Below are 26803 nucleotides of genomic sequence, written 5' to 3' on the forward strand. Positions count from 1 at the left end.
TTGACAGGTGGTCTTGTATCTCCTCCTCACCACCCATTTTAACCCTTTAAATCCTAAACTAACCACATCGCATGCATTTTCAGGACATCCCCATTCAGCTGAATGGCAATTTAACCCTTTAAACCCTGCACTACCTGCATTGCACGCACTTGCAGGGCCCCTTTATTCAGTGAATTGGAAATGTAACCCTTTAAACCCTGCACTACCTGCATTGCACGCACTTGCAGGGCCCCTTTATTCAGCTGAATGGCATTTTAACCCCCTTAAACCCTGCACTACCCACATTGCATGCGGTTGCGGGGTGATTGCAGGGCACCCCGATTCTTGCGATCAGTGGGCTGTGCTGCCTACTGAACCAGACAGCAGGGATAATTTTTGCCAAATTTGTGAGGTTGCCTGCCTTTAAAGCATAGGGAGCGGATGGCATTTTTTACCCCCCACCCCTCCAAACACAAGTGTAAATGGTAGCCTGGCCCCATTTCAAAATTTTTATCGATTTTGGGTGGCGTAGGGAAGGATTGGATGCCCTGTGCAATTTTTATTTCTGTGCGTGTCCCCAACTGGGTGTCCCAGTGACCATTTTTACCGGAGACAAAGTGATGGGAGATCCAAAGTTCTACAGTTGTCACCAGAACAGGAAGTGGGGGGGGAAACGTTTCAATGAGTTTTGGCGAGAGATACGCTAACTAAACAAAGCACCATGTTCTAGATCTCATTGAAGCGCAACCTGGGACAGCAAAATACTCCATTGATTTATATGTGAAATGGGGTGTAACGATGTTCAGCCAGTCTTGTGATTCCCCACAGAAAATCCCAGGAGATGACTCCTTGTTCAGTTTTACAGCTTTCCATCTCATCTTCCTGCCGATTGGACAATTCAGCGGTGCTGTGATGCTGAACTGATTCCCTGTCCAATGAGAGGGCTAGAATCCTTGAGGAGGACACAAGCAGCTGGGACCAGGATATGGCGATACCCCCTTCGCCTGGCTGTGGGAATCATCAGACTAGCTGAACAGAGTTTCACATCCAGGGCTTTGGAGGTTAAAGCATTTCACATTTGTGGGTTTCTCTTTGCAGATACAGTTGAAGCATTCTGTTCTGTAGCCTGCACTGCCTCGAATACTTCAGGAAATACGAATTACTGCTACTAATACAAGGCTACATCAACAAAGTGCTTCAGCGTGCTTCTTCTTTAATATGGAGGTTACATAAATGTCAATGACTCCATTTCTATACAAGTCTGGGGACTTTTCCATATATAGCTGTGAATGTCATACAAGGAGGAGGAGTATGACGCAACCTTCTCCCGTTAGTCCTTTATACAGCCTATAGATCCAGCAATGCTCACTCTGCACAACCGCCACTTCTCATTCATTTTAAAAGGGCCAGTCCATCCAAAACAGACCTGACAGACAGTGGGGAGGTGACCGACTGCGGGATCACGGGAGGGACTTCTCCCCCTCAGTTATACCACGTTTCCTCGTCCTGAAAATTCAGGACTAGAAGCAAAGGATTATGTAAAAATTTGATAGAGCCGGTAGGTGGCGTTGGGAATTTCAGATACATACAGCAGCAGTAGTAGGCTTAGTTCTGATCTCAAGTACATACACAGCAGCTGGACAGAACTGGAATCTCCACTATATAGTTGGGGAAAGCTGGGATCGCTGGTACACACAGCGGGTGGGCAGAGCTGGGATCGCTGGTACACACAGCGGGTGGGCAGAGCTGGGATCGCTGGTACACACAGCGGGTGGGCAGAGCTGGGATCTCCACTATATAGTTGGGGAAAGCTGGGATCGCTGGTACACACAGCGGGTGGGCAGAGCTGGGATCGCTGGTACACACAGCGGGTGGGCAGAGCTGGGATCGCTGGTACACACAGCGGGTGGGCAGAGCTGGGATCGCTGGTACACACAGCGGGTGGGCAGAGCTGGGATCGCTGGTACACACAGCGGGTGGGCAGAGCTGGGATCGCTGGTACATACAGGAGGATGGTGCTGGGAACTCCTACAGATGTAAGAAGCCACTAGACCATACAATCTGAGCTCACCTTAAAGAAGACCTACATTGAGAGAAATATGGCGGCCGGTATTACTGACCTCTTATTTACAAAAACTCTAAATGCCTGGCGGAGATGTGGATTTATTGGACTCAATACATTCAGACTCAAGAAGTGAAAACAAAGCGTTCATATTCAGAGTCCTTCATACTGGTCCCAGGACAGGGATTTAAAGGCAGCCAGGAGACTAGCACATTCTCAGCAGAGGACGAATATTTCTAGAGGAACGCCTGGTCCAAATCTGGTCACAGGTCCCGGCTACTTAAAAAGTGATCGAATGTAAATACACCTTTATAAAAACGAATGCCGGGTCATTCGGGGCTGACAGCGCTGTCCTGAGCCTGGCTGACGGCGAAGTGGAAATAATCCCATCAAACCTTGGCACAGTAATCATCTCCAAGAGGACTAAACACTTTCCATCCGGTTCACTATCCTTCTGTTTGAGAAAGTTTCCAAATAAGTCCGACTTTGAGCTTCCAGCAATAAGCGGTGTCATAGCGTTTCCAGAAACTGATCAAACGCCCCACCACTTCATTTCATAACCTACTGGAGGGAGAGATCATCTGCAGCAGGCTCCGCAAACAGAATGGCTCTCTGCAGCATAATACTCTGCAACCTGACTGGCTGCTCTTCACTATCCTACATAAACCGTGGATTGGCTATTCCTTTTAAACAGGTGACCTTTAAAGTAGCAGTACATTAACACTTTGATTCATCCTTTGTTGCACATCAGTGCTGCTGATCTCTTGCAGCTTCTCTGCAGCAACTGCATGCACACCAGTGATGGCTGTATGGCATTGGTCAGGGCAGGTTTCCTGACGATGACAACAGTGAACTGGGGGGGGGGGGGGGTTGGGGGGTTGCAACTGCATCCTGGTCCCATTCTCCAGGGGGCCCTGTGGCTCCCGTCACATTCGGCTCAACACCCGGATAGGAGGGGCAGCGGGAACAGCATAGAGAGGATGCCCTCTGTTTTCCTACTGCAGCTGCTGAAAGTCGGCTTCTCCTCCTCTCCCTCCCACCAGCATTTTAGCGACTGGAGGAGGAAAAAAAGGAGGCCATTGGTCCCTCTAATTGCCGCCTCTTCTACCCAGGTTACTTGTCTCTTGCTGCCCCCCAGGCGCCCCCCCCCCCCCCCATGTCCCCGACTTACTGCAGAGCTTCTGGCTTCCCTCTCCCGACGTGTCAAGATGGAGAGCAGGAAAGGGGCCAGTAACTAGGTTTGCTGGCCCATGCCTTTTCTGAATGAAGACAGTGAGTGATCGGTACTGATCGCGCCTGTGTCCATTCATATCTGAAGCATAATAAACTCTTACTTTGCTTCAGTTTGTGAATGAACAGGAAGCCTCTGTATAGAGCTACTCCTGTCCATTCGCGTTGTGCAGCGGAGGCCGCAGAGAAGGAGATTGAGGGATGTGTCCTCAATCTCCTTTCCCTGTCTCAAAAAGTGAAACGTCAGAGGTCTGTTTAGACCCCCTGATATTTCACCAAAGCCTCCCAAACGGGACTCCTAAATAAAAAAAAAATGGCAAAAAAAAAAATAAAATCCAAAAAACTACTGGCACCAGTTGGAACTATCAAGGACACGCTTGGGCACTGGCCACAGCAGGGGGCCGCTGCAGAATACATGAAAGGGTTCCAGTGCGGGATCATAATAAGTGCCCCCACCACAAGACTAAAGTGCCCCAGAATCGGAGGGAAGGGCCTAGGCTGGGGGTCAGGTGGGCTCTTCATGGTTTCTTGCACCAGAGCCCTGAAGGTTAAAAGGTCACTGCAGTGAAAAATATAATTTATGTCACGGGGGGGGGACAAAATCATTCAGTTCTGTATTGCCTTCGCTCACCCCTTGTAAGCAAAGCTGCAGATGTTGCATTGAACCAAAGAACACACTGAACTACACATTGACGGGTCGGATTCAGGGCCATTCTTATGCCACGACTATAAAGTTGGCCAAACGTGGACATTTTTCAGTCAGGTTCAGCTGCTTCTAAACCACTGCAATGAATTGCAATGAAGTGCCAGAAGCTCAGCAATCTACCACCCACAGTGCAATTCCAGAACCACAATTCAGTTGATTGTGAACTTGAAACTGGGCAATAAATGGACAATAATACCGTTTAAGGGACTGAATTGAAATAGCATCAAAACCGGATAAAAACACATCAATTTGTTAAAACTGATTGGATTTTTGCACAGCTTTTGCCCTTGGAACCTCTGATCCCATCTCATTGGGTCCATCAAAACCTCCAATGGCTTTGGATTTTTGAGAAAAAAATAAAAACACATCAAAAATGTAATTGATTCAACAGCACCAGACTGAAACCAGGAGCCATTTTTAAAAACGCTCAACCCGTAGAGGGAACCTTTAAAAATCAGCTCTTAAGCTTTCCACCGCGACAGCTGAAAGACTCCAGAACACGGAGGAGATTAAACCGAAATGAAAAACACGAGTTGTTCTCAGAAGGATGAGCAATATGTCCCGAAAATAAGATCTATACGATGAATAAGCCACCTGACCGGCAGAGGCCATTAGAAAATGAAAGGCCTGGGCTTATGTAGATCTCTCTGTCCCAGGCCAACCCTGGCCCCTCCACCTCCCCTGCACCGCCAGAGGCAGATAAAATAGAAGGCAGAATTATCCGGCAAAACGCTTTAATAAAAAGAAAATGTGCGGCCTGAAGACTTTCATATCCTCTTCCAAGCCGCTGTGCTGGGAGCAGGGAGGGAGAGCAAACAAGAAGCAGGCTTCATGGCATTGCTGACATTCCAGGCCTCGGCTGGTCTTCTGTCTGGGATCTTCCTGCCTGGAAGCATGAATAGTAAAAGCACTGCTGGTAGCGGGAGATTAATAGGAGTGCCAGGCGGAAAATAGGAACAATCCTCCGACCTGTGCAGGAGGGAATTGTGTCCTGCCCGCTAGAATCTCCCCGGCCTCAGAGAGAGGTCACAGGGCCGCCGTTCACATGCCATGGTCAACGTAGGCATCGAAGGAAAAAAAAACTAAAATAAAAATTTTTAAAAATCCATGTTTTCATAAAAGCGTCCGATAACCGTAATGTTTCCAGGAAACAATCTCCATCTTTTATACCAGAATAGTTCATTTTTCATTTCCAAAAACAGGTGATGTCCTACAACGGAATAGTCCGGTCTGATAGGGGCGAGGAGGACTCATGAATAGGCAGATATAGGTTTGTCCTTCGGAACAATTCCACTTCCAACTGTCATTTTCCAATCCCAGGTGTGAACAGAAACCCTTTCCGGATTCTACGGGCATCACAGACGGTTCTGTTAGAACACTACGCTACAGTCTGGAATCCATCCAATCTCCTTCCATTACATCATACGGAAGGACAGCTTGCGGTGCATCACAGGAAAACGTTCTACCACCACACACATGAATGAAAATTCAAACCTCTCTGCGTGTTTCCAGACCGATGATGATACAGGAAGAAAAAAAAAAAAAAAAAAAAAAACCTCACATTTGTACCATGCGATCTGGTGCAGCCAAACCTGAGTTTGGGGTGTTGAAGTGATTGTTTAATAAATTGCCTGTACAAACATGTCTATACATATCTGTTCTGTGCAATAGAATTGCACAAAGCAGCCGTGAACCTCCTCTTATTGGGTCCCCCCGCCGGCGCTCCTGGCCCCTCCTCTCCGTCCAGTGCCCCCCATGGGAATCCGCTTCCCTGGGGGGCACCCATGTGTGCGCATTCCCGAGTCCCGCCGCTGCGTCCGTGGACACAGACAGCAGGACTCGGCCCAGCCCCCCTTGTACACCTTGTCACTGGCTTTGATTGACAGCACTGAGAGCCAATAGGCACCCCATGCCCCAGCAAAGCCAGCGAGACCCGTAAGTGAGGGGAGAGAAGAGCTGCAGACGTGCACAGCACTGGATCGAATGAGGGCAAGTATAAGGGGATGAGTGGGGCCCTAAGATGAGTGGGGATGCCTAAAAATGTTTTACCTTAAGAATGCATTAAAGGGTTTGTAAAGTCAGAAGGTTTTTTTTTATCATAATGCATTGAGAAAAGTGTACAGAAGCCCCCCATCCCCTAATAATTACCAGAGCCCCATCTCTATCCAGAAATGTCCACAAGTGTTTTGGTGATTAGGAGGAATCGTGCCCCCTGTCGTCGGGGGGCCATTGGGAGGAATCGTGCCCCCTGTCGTCGGGGGGCCATTGGGAGGAATCGTGCCCCCTGTCGTCGGGGGGCCATTGGGAGGAATCGTGCCCCCTGTCGTCGGGGGGCCATTGGGAGGAATCGTGCCCCCTGTCGTCGGGGGGCCATTGGGAGGAATAGTGCCCCCTGTCGTCGGGGGGCCATTGGGAGGAATAGTGCCCCCTGTCGTCGGGGGGCCATTGGGAGGAATCGTGCCCCCTGTCGTCGGGGGGCCATTGGGAGGAATCGTGCCCCCTGTCGTCGGGGGGCCATTGGGAGGAATCGTGCCCCCTGTCGTCGGGGGGCCATTGGGAGGAATCGTGCCCCCTGTCGTCGGGAGGCCATTGGGAGGAAGAGTGCCCCCTGTCGTCGGGAGGCCATTGGGAGGAAGAGTGCCCCCTGTCGTCGGGAGGCCATTGGGAGGAATAGTGCCCCCCTGTCGTCGGGAGGCCATTGGGAGGAATAGTGCCCCCTGTCGTCAGGAGGCCATTGGGAGGAAAAGTGCACCCCCTTTGGTGTCATGAGGGGGGGTAGTATGGCCCGGATTAAAGAGGATTAAAGAGTGCCCCAAGGGCCAGATAAAAAGGCAGGCACAGGACCGCATCTGGCCCCTGGGCCGAAGTTCAGGGACTACTGGTATACAGGATCAGCCAGGAAGCTGGAACTGCATGCTGTGACTTGCAGTTCCGCGAGAGCTTGCGATCTATTGGTTGCTTATTGCCACATGAGACCGCATTTCTGTGTCAGCACTTTTCAATTGAATTTTTTTTTTTTTAACTCGACTGCAAAATGTTAACACTCGAAAAAAAAAAAAATTTAATAACCAACTGAAAAGTTGTGAAGCATTCACAAGGCTTATGAAATAATTAAACTTCATCCGACCCAAAAACCAGCAGTTTTTTTTTTTTTTTTTTTTTTTTTTGAGTCTCCCCCTCCCCCCGCCAATGCTCCTTGGATGGCTATAGGCAAACCATATGGCTTATTTCAGATCTACGGCCCAGAGAATAACACGAGGCTAAAACACATTTGAAAAAAAAGTTGTGTAGAAGTTTAGATGGTGACAGGAGCATTGGAAGGCCCCGGCTCTGCTGGCTCTTGTTCCTTTCTATGCAGACAATGGGGAACATACTGAGTGTTAAGTAGCTGCACCGACACATGAGTGACATGAGATGCTGCGTGCGGAGGCCCACCAAGAGAAGGGGGGGGGGTCCTAAAATGACGGGGTTAATGAGATGCAGGCCGGCCCTTGTGCACAACATACACACACACACACACACACAAAGCTCCAGTTCCATGAAGTCTGAGCAGGAGATAGGGGTGGAGTCCCAATACTGGGAGACACAAACTGGTGGAATCAGGAGCTGACAGTAACATTCAACCTCTTCCTGTCCAAACAAAAGCTCCCTTCAAGGAGCAGGCTTTGTGCTTGGGATCCCCTCCTAGACCCCCACCCCTCTCTCCGGCCTTGCACACACTCTCATCGCAGAGCTGCAACAATGAGGGGCAATGTGTGAGATTAGGAGAGATGGCCGGCACTCCGCAGAGATTAATACAATCTGCTGAAACAATATGTCCACCAGCAGGACTCCGTCCCAGAGGAAGAATGCAAGGGACTGAGCCGGAAGATGGGGGGGGGGGGGGGTATGTGTGGCACCTCTGAGCCAGAGGAGGCCGCTAAACTAAAAATGCTTTAGGACAAGGGCCACGCTGGGCCCCAGACAGCGGGCAGACCAGGAAAACTCCTTCCGTCATCCCCAGGGCACTATGGGTAAAGACTGGCTGCCTCTCCAGATACTTCCACAGCCTCATTATTGCAGCAATTAGCAGAAAGTGCCCCAGGGGAAAAGTTGGAGGGGAAGGTTAGTGCGGTTGGAAGAAAATCTGGAGATACATAAAAAGCAGATGGGTCTCCATAAAACACAGGTGCTCGCTAACTTTCCAGCAAGTGGTGTCGTCATGTACACAACCGGATGGCCACAAACCACCTGAGAGTAGTCAGTCTATCGAGCTTGCGGCGACGTGCAGTCACCAACAGCAATCTGATCTTTACGTTTAACAGCCTATAGTAGATCTAAACCTCAAATGGACATTTGTTTGCAAAACAAACCCCCATGCATCAATGCATCATTAAGATTTCCGGTCTTCCCCCTCCCCATCAATTACTCTTTTCACTCTTTGTTACTTGTATAGCGCCGTCAATTTTTGTTGCGCTTTACATATATCTCGTACATTCACATCAGTCCCTGCCCTCAAGGAGCTTACAATCCAAGGTCCCCAACTCATATACATACACATACTGGGGCCAATCTAGACAAGAGCCAATTAACCCTCTAGCACGTCTTTGAATTGTGGGAGGAAACCGGAGTACCCCAGAGGAAACCCACTGGGGCTCAGAGAGAATGTGCAAAGCTTCAGGCAGGTAGTGCCATGGTTGGGACTTGAACCGATGACCCTAGTGCTACTAGGCATATGTGCTAACCACTTAGCCACTATGCTGCCCAACCTACCTCTTTTTGCCACTTGCTGTTTACATGCACTTGCTCCAGGGTTGGCTGTACATCATTGGTCTGGACCAGCTGGGAACATGGTGGATCATGCCTGTGTAATGGAGGTGGGCATGGCCACGTCTAGTCCCCACCAGTGGTGACAGGGAGACTAAAGGCCGTCTGTAGATTATTTGATTTTCTTTCCATTCACCATAGGTGTAAGGAAAGAAAATTGTTCGATATGCCCACCACAGTCAGTGTTGAAGAATAGCTGCTGCAGCGCTATTGTGTTTTACCAATGGAAGAGCGTGGGAAGACTGGCAGAACACAATGATTACTGTAGCAACCTATAGCCGGCAGCAGTAACCGTAAAAGATTCAGACAGGCTGGTTGTACCCGAGTCAACTTGGGTACAACCAGCCTGCCCATACATGGATCGACTCTCAGCTGGTCCCTGATGAACTGGATGAATTTTGATCCATGTATGGCCAGCTTAAGACAGACCGTTGTCACCCTATATCAAAGAATGACTAAACAAGGCCTCTAGGAATGACTAGGTTTACACTACTGCTGGGAAGTTTCAGTGGGCAGATTGAAACGCGTTGAGACGTGGCCTGGCAGGGGCCCAGACTGAGACTATCACTTGTTCACACATACAGCGGGTCTTGTTCTGATGTGTGGCTGGGACCTTCATCTCTTATCTACCGTTGTCTGGAGCTTCCCAGCCAGCACTATGCTTCCTTGCAGCCTGAGCAGCATACATACACACCATGCGTTCCCACTGCATGTGGGAGACCGCGTGTAAGGCGCTACTCTTGTCGCACCCTCTGTTGCAGATGCAGTTGCTTATCCAAGAGTTCAGCTTTAAAGGAATCTAAATCCAGGTTGCCACCAACTCTAGGCAGACAGAGAAATGAGAGAGGAATAGTAGTTGCTCACTTTGTGTTACCACAAGTTGCTAGATGGAGAGGAAGAAAAAATAAAATAAAAAAGGAAAGGAAGAAGGTGAGCATTTGGAAACACTCACCAGTCTCTGCCGGGGGCGAGGAGGTCCTGATGGTGAAGATCTGTCCCAAATCTTCCTCTTCTTCTGGCAGGCCCTTCTGAAGCCGCTGCAGTTTGCGTAGGCTCTCGCTGCGTTGGTGTTTCATGGAGCGCACATGTTGGATTAGGTTGAGTTTGGCCTTGGTGGAGTAAGAGCAGAGGACGCAGTGATAGTATGACGTGTCTCCTTCCACGCCGCTTTCGTGTTGCTGCAAGTGCTATGGAAAAGCGGGAAATTACAAACAATTAGGTGTCTATAAATGACAAATAATCACAAATTCTAATCAATATAATTCTGTACAACTATTGTGATCCATACATCCCTACCAGGTCACAGTGCATACCAGTGGCTACAGTATAATGTGTGCTGCTAGTGTGTATGGCCCTAAGATCACTCTCGTTGGATGGAGAAATAGCAGGATCGTGGACTTGGTCCAGAAGTCAAGGAAGTCAGGTGCCAGTAACAGCAAAACTAAACTGGAGAGAACTACAAAGGGGGCTTATGTGGTTAAAGAATGGCAACATTAGGCGACATTCACATTAAGGTCTCGTTCGCTTGGGCATACCTAAGAGCACACCTATGTGAGGACCATCTTTGCCCGCATAGGTGTTCAATGCATCTATGTGCAGGCAGTTCCATTCAGATCAGTTGGGATGCAACAGCTGCACGGACACCGCCACTGCCTCCAATCTCCAACAATGTTCAGGGACACACACACACACACGGATATCATATTGGGAGCAGTGGCTGTGTTCGTGCAGCTGTGGCATCCTGCTCGACATAAAATGGGACTGCCTGCACATAGATGCATGGATCACCTGTGCATCCCATTGTGTCGCTATGGCTATTCTAGTGATTTTTAAAGCATAAATATGCAACATTTTTAAGACCATGTATTGTTTTTAGGAGGATTCATATGCCAATGAACATGTTGGACTGGTTCATGAACGCAAGACAGGAAGTGATGCTACAGGAATTAGGGGGAGGGAACAAAGGACTTGAACAAGCCATGTCCTGAGGAACATCCTTTACTTATGGACGAAGTCCACCCACCATTTCTCCGTCCAATGAGAGTGCTCTTCCTAGAACACTAAGGCATTTTCAGTGGACCAGGGGATGGCAGTTGGGCAGGTCTTGGCCTAGACATCAGACATCCCTGTAGCAAAGTGAAACTATATCAGAGGGGCACAGATGATGCTTTACTATCTAACACCGGAAATGTAATTGCTTAACCACTTCAATGCCTGCACTTTTGCCCCTTCCTGCCCAAGACAATTTTCAGCGCTGTCACATTTTGGATGGCAATTGCGTGGTCATGCAAACACTGTGCCCAAACTAATCATTTAAATTTTCATCACCGCGTGACGTCACTCCTGCACGTGTGCAAAAGCCACTGGTCACGGCACAGGCGGCTGTTCCTTCAGAGTGCATGCGCCCCCAATGTGTCTCGTTGCTTGCATTCTGCAGACTGTATCTGACCAACAGAACCATGTGACACGACAAAGTATAAAAAAAAAAAAAAATCTTACAGTTAATTACTTAGTGATGACATTAAAAACCTAACAAAGTACCCTGTGAACGCAGTGTGTACCAAAGATGCTAACAAATTCTAATTAAACTTCCCAAGAATCAAATATTAAAAAGACTGACGGCCTGGACATCAAAGTGCCAATACCCTTCGGCATGCCAGAAATTTATACTGAAATTAAAAATGATGAGATAACATCTAACATTGTGTTAGGTAGGACATACCACACCTGTCAGAGACCCAAGCAGGAATTCTGAAGATAAAAGTATACTCTGCGATTATTAATGTCACTTGTATTTTATCTCGTGCCGCCACTATCCCCAGCAAGGCCAATCCTGCATTATACACACACTCCGAATCTAATAGAAGCACCATACTGAACACAATTTCTGCAACTAAACCTTCAAGCGCGTATATATATATATATATATATATATATATATATATATATATATATATATATATATATATATATATATATATATATATATATATATATATATATATATATATATATATATATATATATACACACACACACACACACACACACACACACACATATATATATATACGTACGTACGTACGTACGTACGCGCGCGCGTGTGTGTGTGTGTGTGTGTGTGTATGTATATATATATATATATATACACATATACACACACACACACACACACACACACACAACTGTCTGCTCCTCTTCTCCGAGTGCCCACATTGCAAGCCACTTGCTATGGAGTTGCTCACAAGCCAGGCTGTGCGTGTCAATAGACGCAGAAGCAGGGCACGGGCGTGCACCCGCACGGGTGCCTCAGAGTGCTTCTCTGATGGGGCACTCAAGAAGAAGAGGAGCCACCAGTGCTCCTGAGGGACCCCAGAAGAGGAGGATCGGGGCCACTCCGTGCAAAACCAACTGCACAGAGGAGGCAAGTATGACTATTTTAATTTTTAAACAACAAAGAGGGTTTAGTAACCCTTTAAGGCTTCATTCACACCTGAGCGTTTTTCAGCTCGTAAATTCATTTTATTTCATTTTAAGGGTACCTGTTCACATCTGAGCGTTTTGTCACCTGAAGAAAAACTCCTGAAGCTCAAAAAAAAAAAAAAAAAACACACATGAGCGTTTTTCTGCTTTTTACAGTGGTGACCTTTTGGCCTCTGCAAAACCGCGGTAAAAAAAATAAAAAAAAATAAAAAAAATAAAATAAAAAACGTGTGTCCGTCCATACACCCTTTCTCACTATATGCATTGAGCAGTGTTGGAGTGCGCATTGCCCAACAGACCAGGCAATCTTCCTTATGTCCTATGGTTTCAGGTCATACTAATAAGCTACGCTGTTGTGCGCTGAAGAAAAAAGTAGGACGGGATCCATTTTTACGCACAAGTGCATAAAAGGCGAAGGAGACGTAATTTTGTTATATAAAATTATAACAACTTTTTTATTATAAGTGGTCTGATGTGATGATGCGTTGCAACAACGCTTTGCCCGTACAACACGCACCGCAGTGGCCAATACAGAGCAGAATGTGCGTTGTCCGACACGGCCGGGCCCAGCTGTCCAGTCAGCCGCAGCGGTAGAAAAAAAAAAAAAAAAAAAATAAAAAAATAAAAAATCGCTGCACGTTTTTACGAGTACCCAATATTGTCCTGTGGATTAGCTGCTCTTCTAAAAACAAGCAGAAGAGTGATAATTGGTTGTAATTAATTAATTTCAAAAGCCAATCCCCCCTTGAAAATGATATCCAGCTATTCGCAGGCAGTGCAGGGGGAAGGCTGTCACGGGCACAATGCGGGTCGCCATCGTGAAGCAGATAAAGGAAGTCTCCGCTGGCACAATGAAGGGATGCCATCGGCACGTGTGTCACTATATTGATTGCTAGAAAGCTTGTGGGGCCTTTTCTCTCTCTCTCTCTCTCTGCAACAACAGGAAACTTCTAACATCTGGTTCTTCACGCATGGAAAGCGAAATATCGATCAAGTTTAGCTGAAGCACCACTTTAAAAACAGAACAGACAGAAGAACATTCTGATGGAAGGCAGGGAATTCTCTGGGGAGGAGGTCGGCCATTGCACACAATTCTGTCCGCCGCTTTCGCGCCAAACTGCACAATCGCATCCAGAAATAGACAGACCAGGGGCGGCGGACCCCCTCATACATGGAGAATAGAGACCGCCAATGTCCATCGCACCAATATACAATAACGTGCCTGCAATCTTCGTAAAAGATCAATTTCCAGCATGCACGCAAATTTACTGCGACAAACCTTAAAAATGTGGACACCAGGCAAACTGTTAAAGCTTTAATAATAAAAAAAAAATAAAAAAAATAATAAAAATAAGTAACTTGGTTAAATACAAGAATCTTGGGTAACCTTCCCTGAATCTCTGGAATTTGGGTATTTCTTACAGATCTGGGCAGTAATCCAGTGTGTGAGACTTCCTGTAATAAAGGCCGCTCTCTGCTGCTCTCTCTTTGTGCAGGGTGACTGGTCTGGTCTCCGCCCTCTTGTGTAGTGGGCGAGTCTGTTGGGCCCCTCCCACAGCTCTGCTCTCTCACCCCCCCTTGTGCAGGGGGACTGGTCTTATCTCCGCCTCCTCCAGATTTCTGTAATGGGTGGGCCTGCTGGGCCCCTCCCACAGCTCTCTCTCTTTGTGCAGGGGGACTGGTCTCGTCTCCGCTCCCTCCTGTCATTTTCTGTAGCGGGTGAGCCTTCTGGGTTCCTCCCACAGCTCTACTCTCTACCCCCCCCCCCCCTTGTGCAGGGGGGACGACTGGTCTCGTCTCCGCCCCCTGCTGTCATTTTATGTAGCGGGTGAGCCTTCTGGGCTCCTCCCACAGCTCTTCTCCCCCCCCCCCCCCTTGTGCAGGGTGCCTGGTCTCGTTTCCGCCCCCTCCTGTCATTTTCTGTGGTGGGAGGCATCTCGTCTCCACCCCCTGCCTGTAGTTTTGCTGGGTCCCTCTCACAGCTCTGTTCCCTGCACAGCACAGGGATTCAATGTTGCTTTTACAAGGTAATATCTGGGTTTGCAAATTAATTTGGTGCACACAAAGTGCCTATTGAGGAATAGATTTAAGTGAAAGTTTTGGTGCCCGGAGTTCAACTTTGAATACACATTTAACAGACATGGAAGCGATTTCCTCTGACAAAGGATTTGCAATTCTGTTCATCCAGCCCTGAGATTTTTGCAGACAGCAAGGTCATGCCAGTGATCTCTCCTGCTGTGAGGAAATATAGGTAGGCGACACCTCCCTGCCCCATCATTAAACAATGGCAGAACAGCGGTAGACTGATGAGCTCATCTTTCTGCTCTCTACTGCTGTCAGCATGCTAGAGCAACTGATTGGTTGCTAGCACGGCCTCACCCTCTCCCATTTTGATCTATCCTGTACAGGGGTGTATAGGAGGCTGGTATAAAAAAAAAAAAAAAAAAAAATAATAATAATAATAATAATAATAATAATAATAATAATAATAATAATAATAATAATAATAATAATAATAATAATAATAATAATAATAATAATAATAATAATAATAATAATAATAATAATAATAATAATAATAATAATAGAAAAAAAAAAATAGAACTTACTCTAGTTGCATTAGAAATACATTAAATGAAATTCTACACAACTGCTTTAGGGCACATTCCCACTTGTGCGAATTGTCATGCGACTTCGGAGATGTCAAGTCACAGCCCATTGTCTGCAATGGCCCACGTTCAGACCAGTGCAACAAAGTCGCAGCGATTATGAAAAGGTGCCTGCACTACTGTGGTACACAGAATGTAAAGTCGGATCAAAGTCACAATGGAAATTGTGCGACTTTGGAGACGCTCTAATGTGAATGGAGCCTTGGATGGTGAGAAATTATATATATATATACACACACACACACATACATATATATATATATATATATATATATATATATATACACATATATACAATAACTGCTCTGTGTGTACCTGCCATAAGAGAAGATGCTGCCATCTGTCATCCTGAAAATACCAGTTGCCTGGCTGTCACGTCAATTTACTCACTTTGATATTTTTAACCAGCGACTCAGCAAATCAGGTGATCTGATTTCACTGCTCGCCTACTTGGTCCAGATCAGCGGCTCAAACAGCCGGAGGTCAGAGACTATGCAGCTAGGACTTCTATAAGGACCAAGACAGCAGCAACTTCTGTATTTACTTAGCACCGGCTCTGCTAATCTCCCACAACCCCCCTGTGCTCCAGACATCAGACAGATCGAGGGATATAAAGGTTGTTCACAGTAAGCAGTATTGTTCTGTGGTTTAAAGTTTTGATGTTAGATAAGCTTCAAAGTAAACCTGTGCTTTTCCCATACAGTGCAAAGCAACTGATTTCCTTCCATTCCCCAGCAGCATATACTTACCTTTTCTTTGCTACCCCATCCCTACTTTTCAGCCACTGCGATCCGGAGGAAATACACAGTACTTCCGGGTATGGAAAAACATGCAGCAGTGCTGGACCAGCTGGCACTGTCATACCGGAAGTCTAAAGATCCATGCAAGCTAAAGTTGGCCATAGATAGATTGAATCTCGGCTGGTTCAGCAGGAACCAGCCAAGATGCGATTCATCTATGGTCAAGCTAGTTGTGATTAAGTCGATCGACGCAAGACGAACGACCAGCCTGTCTAATTCGTAGCCAGAGAATCCACCCCCCCCGCAGTACTTTTTCCTGCCTTTAGATGTCCTCAGCGTGATGACCAGCATCCTCCAACCCACTTGAGCACAGCCTGTGACTGGACAGTGAAAGGAGAAGCAGCATAGTGATGAACTCATCGCTCTCTCACACTGCCCTTTCCTCCCATCACCATGCTTTGTGTCGGCAAAAAACGGTTTGGCTCGTTTTACTGCTTTTTCCTCTCACACTCCACACCAGGTCCAATTCAGGTACTTAATATTTATAGGGCTGCATTAATATGTGAGGTGATCAAGCTGCAGCATTGTGTGACAGGCAGTAAAAACACAGAGTCCGAGTTCGGCAATAACGTTATGCTGTATAAAAGGTTCAACGTAACTTTTTTGGGCACACCTGTCCGGAGCCACTTATGAACTGACAGCAGTCTGAAGACTTAATGCCGACAGCATCTGCAACGAGGAGCGGGAAGTGGCCTGGCCGGTCCACATGCAAGAGGGGGGGGGGGTTCCTAAAGAGTGGTAGATGGTCTCCGCACTGTCTGTGGTCCTCTGGAACCTTTCCCTGCCAGATGAGGAACCTGTCCCTACACTAGCCACTCGCATAAAGCGCGCCATACCCAGGAGTATTATAATAGACTCTGCTTGCCCCAAGATGGCCACTGGTGTCACCGCCAGCATCCAAAATCAGACAGCATGGGGCGCCAGCATCCAAATCGGACAGCTGTCTCCTTGTGACCGCAGGAGAGGAACCAAGGAATGTTCAACTTCCTTCCCCTTCTGCAGTGCCACATCGGTCAAGCGCCACCTGCAGTGGGAATTGCAGACTGCACCTGCCTATTTGCATTTGATCAGCTTTAAAACAAAAATGGGAAGCCTGCCAACAGGTGAACGTGCCTGGAGACCATCCTCTAGACCAGGGATCTCCAAACTACGGCCCTCCAGCTGTTGTGGAACTACACATCCCATGAGGCATTGTAAAACTCTGTCATTCACGGACATTGCTAGGCATGATGGGAATTGTAGTTTCTGAACAACTGGAGGGCCATAGTTTGGAGGTCCCTGCTCTAGACCAGGGGTCTCAGACTGGCGGTCCTCCAGCTGTTTCAAAACTACAAGTCCCATGGGGCATGGCAAGGCTGACAGTTATAAGCATGATTCCCTCAGGCAGAGGCATGATGGGGACTTGCGGTTCCGCAACAGCTGGAGGGCCACCAGTTTGAGACCCCTTCTTTAGGACCTATGGTCAACTCCATAAACCCAGCACAGGATTTATCCATAGCACCAGATACTGTAGCAAGATGCTACTTGTCCATGAAACCCAACTCCAGATTTAGGAGGATCAGCAACCTAATTGACACAAGAAGGTCAACCCAAGCGTCAACTAATTAGCAAAAGTGGCGGTCTCTGCAAAGTTCATTGTCTTATTCCTTTATAGCCCAACACCGAGGTGTGAATTTGCCCCAATACAAAGCCGGGCCCCTCCCTCTGCCTTCCACGCTACCGATAAAAGCTTTCTACACCAATTGCCGGGGTTTACGGCAAATTTGCACCTAAGAGCAACATTTGCAAAAGGGGTCTGACTGGGCAAAATTTTTAGCGGCAGTTAATGAGTGAGGCGGGTTGTACTTTGCCATGAATACCAGTAAAAGACATTAACAGACCTGGGAAGTACTGAGGCTGGTACAACCATTTGTTTACAAAACCTGTTTGGATGTCTGGAATGTATTAATTCTATCTGCAGAATATATATAACTCTCCCCACTCCCCCCAACCCCCACCCTCTCCTTTCTCCCGTCCAGAAAAACTCAGAGGCCCTCTTTCTCAGCTTCTTTCAGATCTCTGCAACCTCAGGTCATAAATCACATAGTCTTCAGCTGGAGAATCCATCTCTTTAATGAAAGAGTTATGTGAAAGCAGATGTCCTTCCAGCCCGGCTCCAAATAGCGCATACATGTCCATGGCTGCTAACATCCTCAGCAGTCCACCACCTGCAGACAAGCCTGGAATTTCCTGGCAGAGAAAAAGGGAGGGGATTGGCTCTCCACACCGCTAACTCTAGACGTTCTTCATCGCTTCACGTGACACCACCAACCCCTTCCATCCCTCACCTAGCCTCTGAACATCACACAAATACCCCTTGCATCTAATCTGATAAAAAGAACATATAAAGACCAGTAACTGGTCACAATCCTCAGGTAGAGAAAAGGATCTGCAGACCTCACAGTGGTCAATTGCCATGGCAAAACCTGATTTTCTGGACATTTTTTGCAGTCTGTTCACCCCCGGAACATGCAGTTCATCTGCGAGTAGGCAAGAGCGCACCAAGGCCAAGGCCAGTAGAGCACCTTCTAATCCACTTAAACCAAAATCCGACTTTCTCACCATCAGGATGTGGTGCTAAGACCTAAACCGCAGGCCCAAAAAGACAGTCACCAGGTCATGTGAGGTGGAAGCAATAATCCTGTATAAACTCTGCTGCAGAGCTTACGCGCCGCTAACTCTAGACAGGCTTCATGCGACACCCCTTCCATCCCTCACCTAGCCCACTGAGCATTACAAAAATGCCCCTTGTAGCTAATCTGCTAAAAAGAATATAAGACAGGTGACAGGTCACAGACCTTGGTGCCAGGTAGAGAAAGTTAATTTAAAGGATCTGCAAACCTTGCCGCAGTCAATGGTTATTGCAGAACCAGGTAGTTTGTTGCGTAGGTGTAGCGGCAGTAGTCACTTAAGAGGCCCAGAGTGCAGTAACTTTAGGAACTTGCAAACACCACAACAGCCTGGTGGGGAGCTAACCCCACCGGTGACTTATAGTCAATGCAGTGGAGAGTCAGCAGTAGTAGGCCCGAGCTGAAGATAGCACTTGCCAAGCACGGTGGCATGCAGCCTGGCTAGTTGGAACCCAAGAGGGAGCTTGCAGAAGTGCAGACATGGGCCCTGAGCTTTTCCTGCTGCTCCAGAACCTCTCCCTACCAGATTGGTATACTCTCTCTACACTCGCTACTTGGCAAATGCTTGCCAAAACTTGGGGACAGGGACTTAAAAAAAAAGACTCTCGGCATGACCAAAGATTGCCGCCAGGGTCACCTGGTTGCTGCACAGACAGACAATGAGGGAACCAAAGAGAACGTTTTTCTCGACTTCCCCTCCAGGTGCAGTACCGCCCCAGACGAGCACAACCTACAGTGGAGGAAACAGACTGTGCCTGCCTACATGTTTATCTCCAAGACATGTACTTCCCCTGCAAGTAGGCAAGGTGGCACCTACCTTCTAATCCACAGATACCCAAGTCCCATGCTCTCACCATCAGGATGTGGTGCTCAGGCCTGAGCATCCACTCATAGGCCCAAAAACAATGTTACCGAGTGGAGGGGGTAATCATCATTCCTGTGCAAAACTTACAGTGCTTAGACATAGGGCTCCCATAGGCAAAACAAGCAGTTTGGGAGAAGCCCTACGAAAAGTACCTATTACCTTGGCCTTGAATAATTAACACAGTGAAACATTCTCTTAAAGAAACGTAGGCCTGATGCAAAGTTAAAAGCAGATCCATCATAGATGCAAATGTTTACATAAAAGGTAGTCTGGCGTGATTCAGCTGTTGAACTGCTGAAGTCTGTCCATGGCAGACAGGAACTATAGTTATGGGCCTGGTAGTCCACTTTTATTAAAAGAAAACAGAAAAGCAAAGTCTTTACAATGTGGAGCTTCATCTTCACACCAAACAAAAATGCTGAGTCACCTGGCTCCTAAGCTTAATTTAATTGCAGTGCCTTGCTGCACGTGAACAATCTTAGCCCTTAGGACCTAGGTAGATGTTCTCCCGATACCCCAGGCGCCTTCATTCCTCCAAAGATTCCTCTGGTTCCCCTGGATTCTCTCCAAATTTCCTCAGCTCTATTCTCCCAGACCCTCTCAGCTGGCCCAACTCTCGGTCCAATGGCCTGGAACCTCTCCCTCATGTAGTACCATCTTGAGGATACTGCCTTGGGGTCCAGACAAGAGCACACCGCCCCCCCTGGCTGCAGCAACTGCAACAACCCCACCGGACCTGAGCTATACGCAGATCTGCTTTATAACGACCCTGCACACCTGTGCACTTACAAAGGCTGCAAGAGTCGAGCAAAGGCTGGACCCTAGATTGAAGGTTCCGACCCACCCAATACCCTTTAGAGCCTTCAAGCTCCCTGCCCCAATCCAGAACTACTAATATTCGGAGAAAACATAGAACAACGATTTCTCCGTTCACAATCAACCTGCAGCTTTGAGAATCGGGTGTTACTTTTATGCCCATTTACATAGGAAGAGGGTCTCATACTGTCACAGAATATACCGTATTACCAAAAAAAAAAAAAAAAAAAAAATCACGCTTTCAGGCTCTGGGGGCCGAAGTGAAGGATTTAGGAGAGAGGACAGCACACAGGCCTTTACCAGTGTCATTTTGGTCATTCATTGTCCTGTGTGTAGACAGGTGACCAAGGAGGCTGAAATGAGGACTTGTCGCATTTAATAATTAAAGTTCAACTTTACTCTCTCAATCAACATTGACTATTTTTAATTCTTATTCTGCTAGCATTAGTAAATAGATAGGAAAGCATATTATATTTAATTGGTTTTAAACTTATTTTACCCATTTTTTTCTCGGTTTGCAGGCCTAGGCAAATACACCCCAGAAGCCTTCAAGAGATTGTAAACCCTCATGTTTTTTCGCCTTACGCATTAAAAAGGTGTAAAAAAAAAAAAAACTTCTGACACTGACCGCCCCCCCAGCCCCCAACCGCCACGCCCCCCCCCCCCCCCCCGTTTTACTAACTTGAGTCCACTTTTTTTTTCCTTTGGTGGAGATGCGTTCACCTTCTCTGCCCATGGTTCTCGGCTCTTGTATGTGGATAGATTGATAGCAGCACAGCCATTGGTTCCCGCTGCCGTCAATAAAATCCAATAAAGCGGGCGCCGGGGGCCAAGTCCTCCATTCTGCGTCTATGTGCAAAACGAACTGCAGAGAGAAGGGGAAGAGGAGGAGGATTCTCAGCTACCAAGACCCTCCTGCCTGCCCGAGCTAAGAGCAGATGGATTCCAAGATGTAATTTGCTACACGAATCATCTGCCCCTACTCAAGATGGCCGCAGCTATAAATGCTAGGGGGGGTCAAAGTGATTTCTCGGCAAAAATAAAGCGTGGAGACGTCGATGGATGGAAGTTTGCTTTGAATACTAAAAATTAAACTTTTTGTTTTGTGGTGCTCACATACACTTTAGATCCGCTTTAAAAGGCTCACTTAACACTCAGTGTTAAAAAGTCAGCTAAATTTTTAGCATTTTGGCATTCTGTACTCCTCCCCTAGATGACAATGCAGGAGTATGGGCGATGAGGGGGGGGGGGGGATGCTTCCTCCTTCCCGATTTTAGGGGAGCTCATTCGTCCCTCGGCACCAAACTACCAGCGCCAAAAACAAATTATCCCGTATTCAAGCCGTGATTTTTACATTATGTTCCTTTAAAATGGGTACACACGATGAGGTAGCCATGTCTGGCCTAACCTATTATGAGACTGCGCATTCAATAGGATCAAGTCAACAGCGATTTCACGGCTGCTCGCATTAAAAACCCCTGGCTCGACTTTCTACAGATACTTTGTAGGTGGAAATGAAAGTATTAGACCATGGAAAGAACGCTTAACTCCCTTCATAACACGAGGACCACATGCTCCCCATTTCTATGAAGGAGGGGGAAAAAAAAAAAAAAAAAAAAAATGTATGGTTTGAGTTTCTAAATATCTTTAACCCGAAGCATGAGGCACATAAGCCCACCAGATGTCTAGGTATTCAGGCGGTGAATTATAAGCATCCTTTTGTGCACTTAGAATTTTCAGTCCATTTCAGAATACATTTTTTTTTTTTTTTTTTAATTCAATCTCAGTTGAAGCTTTTGTTTCTGGAGATCACACGACTTTCCAGTCACCCAGATAACAGGGCAAACATACACCTCCAACCACGTATGGAAGCCATGGCATCGAGAAGGACAGAGTAGCGTGGTCAAGTGCCAAAGGTTATAAAAGGGATGGTGCATATAAATGTTCGGTAGAAAGCCCCAATAAAGTGTTTTTACCAGAACATACAAGGAAAGAGGGTTTTCTTCAGTTATAAAAAGGTTTATTTTTTTTCATTTGGCGATTATCTCTGCCCCCCCCAAAAACGTCTCTAAATTCCGGTTCCCTGGCTCTTTTGCTTATTCTACGGCTTCAATACATTCTGAGTCGCAAACCAAAGTATGCCGATCGGGAGTTGTGACTTCATTCGCTACACTGTTCTGGGTCAGTGACTGAAAATATTGTCAGAGGATCAGCAAAAGTGCAAGGCATGAAAAAGTGTTTTCACAAGGGGTAAGCAATGGCAGCCCATCACAATCTTCTCTCTGACTCAGTTGATGAACCTCAACAGTGCGCATGTGTGGTGAAATACTTGTTCCCTCTGGAAATTGAAACCAGCAGTCTTTAAGAGGAGAAGAATGGACATGTGAAAAAAAAAAAAAAACTTAAAATAAAATAAATTATATACATACTGCCCTCCATCCTGCATCAGCCCCCTGCCGGCTCTATGCCTGAGAGCTGAGTGATCACATGACCGATGATCGCTCAGGTCTCAGCCTGCTTGGAGCAGAGCGCAGAGACCATCAGTCACTGCTCTCCGCCTCACTGGGCCGCCAGCCTGAGGGGGGTTGAGAGCAGCTGGCTCTGGCTTTCAATGGTGTGCTGAGAGGCTGTGCCAGCTGCTGATCAGGCATCCAGGTGGATCTCAATATGGTTGGGATCCTTTCAGAGCCTGGAATTAAAATGTAAGTGCAGACCTGTGAACAAGAAGACAAGTATGGCCAGAAAAGCTTTTGCCTTTTCACTTTTAGAGGGCCACGTTGAGACACGCAAGAGTAGCACATTCCCCAGCATCCGTGGGATGCAGACAATGTCTCAGGCTTGGTGGTCCAGTGGGAGTAAAAGAGAAAACAAATTGCATAGCACCTATGGTTAGTATCAGAGGAATGGTGCCCCATCAATGGCGTCAGGGAGAGGAATGGTGCCCCAACATTGGTATCAGTGGTAGTAATGGTGCCCCATCAGTGGGAGGAATAGCGCCCCATAATTGGTATCAATGGGAGGAATAGTGCTCCATCATTGGTATCCGTTGTAAAATACTGCCCCCTTTTTGGTGTCAGTGGGAGGAATAGTGCCCCATCAGAGGTGTCAGTAGGATAAATAGCATTCCATTGTTGGTGTCAGTGGGAGGAACAGCGCCCTAAAGGCAAGCAACAGGCCGCATCCAACTGGTAGGCCGCAGTTTGTAGATTTAATTCCTAAGGCAGTGGTCTCCAAATACTAGAATATGGATATTGCTGGGTTCATTAGAACATTCCATTCAGTCAGCCAATTGTAAAAACAAACAAACAAAAAAAAAACTTTCCTTTAGCTATGTACATTGTGGTGCTCTGTACAGGTGTGTTGCACTGATTACTATTCAATATGAATGCACAATGTATGACACATTACCGCCACACTAAGACATCGAGAAAAAAATAAAAAAATAAAAAAAAATAGTGTTCACCTCTACACCTCGCTTACCTCTAAAATACAAGGAGGTTTTAATTCCCCAATTTTGAAACCCTCAAGAACGATCCTCATAGGTTTTCTTTAAAAAAAAATTCTCATCCCAGACTCCCTTAAGAAGATTGGAGATAAACGGTGGGGATTATTTGGCTATTTATAAAGGTTATGAGGATAGACCACTAAACAAGGCGTGCTCAATGAGTGTCAATAATTTAACGCATCTCTGAAAACTTTAAAAGGGAGTCAATCCAACGCAGGCTGACAAGATCCAGACTAATATATCAGAAAGCCCTCGCAGTTCCAGCAGTCATTACTGACAAAGAGGGTTTCTGGAAGGATTAACTCGGTTTCATCTATAATTCCACAGCGGAGGAGCTCTAACAAGTAACCACAGGTCAGCAAGGCCAACATTACATAAAGAAAACAATCAGGAAAGGCACTCGGTTACTTAACACGGCAACAAGTTAGCCAAGTGCACCGCAGAAGATCCTCCTCAAGGCCATCTGACAGATACCACCCCACCACTACTGTGGTGTCTTAAAGCCAAACACACAATTGAAAAAAAAACGACATACATGAATGGATTTACCTGCTAAAAAGGGATTTGGAATTCTGCTTAGCCAGGCTCAAGATTCAGACACCCCTGCCAAAAAGCACAGTCAGTTCCTAAAATACTTAACTAGATGAAATGAAGCTTCAGGCTGAACGCAGAGGGGGGGGGGGCGTTTTGCTAGAGGAATCATCGCTTATGAATAATCGCTAGTAAAATTGCCAAATATATCATATTTGGGATCGACCAATTAGAGGCAGCAGATAATCACTTTTTTTTTATAAGTATCGATCGGCTTTATTGTAACAACTGATGCGGCTGTTATCACAAGCAGTGGGAGGGGATGTCTTCCCCCCCCCCCTTCCCATCGCTTTCCGCCGCGCGCCCCGGACTCTCCCGTCCCACCGGGAGGCCCGAGCAACCAGCCCGAATACCAGAGCAAAGCCGATGTTTCGTTCGGGTCTCGGATCTAGTAACCGGGATTATTGGAATCTTAAAAAGGTGCCGGTTTTAAAAATAAAGTATTCAAAAAAGCCGATCTTGACATTTTGAATACTTTGAAGTGCAGAGGAGGGGTTTGGGGGTCTTATAAACTCCAGATCTCTCGCATGCCTATTTCTGTTACAAGGGATGTTTACAATCCTTGTGACGGTAATAAACAGTGCTAATTGGGTTGTCCCCAGAACAGCAAGACAGGGGAAATCTTACAATGGGGACCTGGGAGGACCCAATGGATTCCCCTTAATTTGCAGAGATTTCATCTCACTTCCTGTTTTGGCTATGGGACGGGAAGTGAAAATAAACCTACTAAATGAGACATCGCCTATAATTCTACTTAATTTTTTTCTTCTAAATTACTGGAGCAATTAGAAGGAAGCAGGGCTTTTTTTTCAGCAGGGGAAAGCAGTTCCAGCACCTCCAGCACAGTCTGTATGTAATGGTAAGGGGTGCTGGGGTGGGCTGCTAGGGAGGGATCTATTTTTTTGCAGTGGGGTCCATCGTTGCTGATGGGGGACCAATTGTTGCTGGGTCAGTTATTGCTGGGAGAGATCAACTGTTGAGGAAGGAATCTATTCTTTCCGGCTGCAGGAGAGTCTCTTGATGCTGGCTGTGGGGGGATTTGTTGTTGCTGCCGGGAAAAGGGGAAGGAGGTTTGGGTGGTCCATTGTTGGGGGAATCTATGGTTACTGAAGGGGGCTCTATTGTTACTGACTATATTAACAAATTACATATCACCACAAAATGATGCTTGGTTCTGTATTCTCTAAAAAGGGGCAGTAATGGGAGGTGGAACCAAGGAACGGTGCTCGGAGGTGGGTAAGGGGTGGAACCAAGGAACGGTGCTCAGAGGTGGGTAGGGGGTGGAACCAAGGAACGGTGCTCGGAGGTGGGTAGGGGGTGGAACCAAGGAACGGTGATGGGAGGCGAGTAGGGGGCAGAGAAAAGGGGCAACTCAAAAGGGGGAGTTCCTACACCTATGCTCTGAGAAAAAAGCCGTAGGAGCAGGCATTGCATTTAGGGGCAAGAGGGTTTCCTAGCCAGACAGTCACTTTAAATATGGAAACCGATATTCTCCTTTTTGTTAATGCTGAAGGCAGGCGAGATTTTACAAGTCAGCCCATTTGTCGCTAAGAGCCAGGTGTCCACTCTCCATCCAGACATATATCAGATACAGGTCACTCAGTGGCAGCCCTCTGAATTGGTGGCAAGCTCCAGGACAATGGTCAATGATATCATTATTCAAATTCAAACCAAAAGGACAAATGGTCAAAGAGGGACATCTAAAGTTTTAATTTTTTTGAGCCTCATTAAAAGCCAATTTCGTTTGACTTTCAGATTAAAGAGCCGGGGCTCGGAGTGCGCCGATCGGTAAATCAAAACACTCCGCACGGCAGGCAAAACTCTGTGGCACTTTAACTTTAAATAATGCAATAATTATTGGATTTCCTTTTTATAACTGAAGTGCTGGAATGTAAACAATGGATATGTAATTGCAGGAAGGGGGGATCAATACGGCCAATCGTTTTCAGCCATGTTAATTGTAAATACAATTGCTCCACGATGTCAGCTTGTTCTTCTCGCTCCCAGAATCACCCTAACGGATGACAGAGTCCAACTTTCCCATTACGGCTACTCGTTCCTTTAAGAGGTTCTCAATCAGGTCTGATCAATCTGTCAAGATAATGCATGGAGTAAGTAAGACTCCTTCAAACACGGCTTCCCAATCAATAGCCAGGACTGACTTAATGAGGAGATGCACTACTAGCTGCCTGAGCCTGTGCTATGGGCTTTTAGTACAGGCTGATAAACAGACCATCTCTTAATGAGCTTGCAGTTTATGTATGCTTCACTAAGCATTACGCCTTTCCCCTCCCGGGACGAGAAAACAAAATAGATTAACAGAAAACAATACGGTCCCAAATTAGCTCCACCTTGGATTGCCTTCTTCTCATGTTAATTGTGCCTGAAAGTGAGGAGAACATTTATCAATGCTACTCCAGGTTGCATCCCAAGAGTGGGCGGCTCTCTGTTCTCACCAGTGGGCTCCATGCCTCTTTGGAAATAAAGTGTGGACCCTTTAGGCCCCTTTCACACTGCCGCGTCTTGAAAGTCACGCAACTACAAAGAAGGCCCGTGCAAACTTGAGTTCTATGGACCTCAACTCGCATCAAAGTAGTACAGGGACTACTTTGAAGTCACACA

The 26803-nt window shown here is 46.8% G+C and overlaps 1 protein-coding gene across 4 annotated transcripts in view; it reads right to left on the reverse strand.

Annotated features, from left to right (window-relative positions):
* The window catches only part of ZFHX3 (zinc finger homeobox 3), a 140035-nt gene that overhangs the window by 42833 nt on the left and 70399 nt on the right, over positions 1-26803 (reverse strand). For all 4 annotated transcript variants that reach the window (XM_077452068.1, XM_077452086.1, XM_077452078.1 and 1 more), the window contains exon 4: positions 9736-9970. In XM_077452068.1, coding sequence (XP_077308194.1) covers positions 9736-9970 — 235 coding nt within the window. The remainder of the gene's footprint in view (positions 1-9735; positions 9971-26803) is intronic.

Source organism: Lithobates pipiens, unplaced genomic scaffold (genome assembly GCF_037356315.1).
Source record: "Lithobates pipiens isolate NorthernLeopardFrog02 unplaced genomic scaffold, aLitPip1_a1.2 Scaffold_10, whole genome shotgun sequence".
Taxonomy (NCBI): Eukaryota; Metazoa; Chordata; class Amphibia; order Anura; family Ranidae; genus Lithobates; species Lithobates pipiens.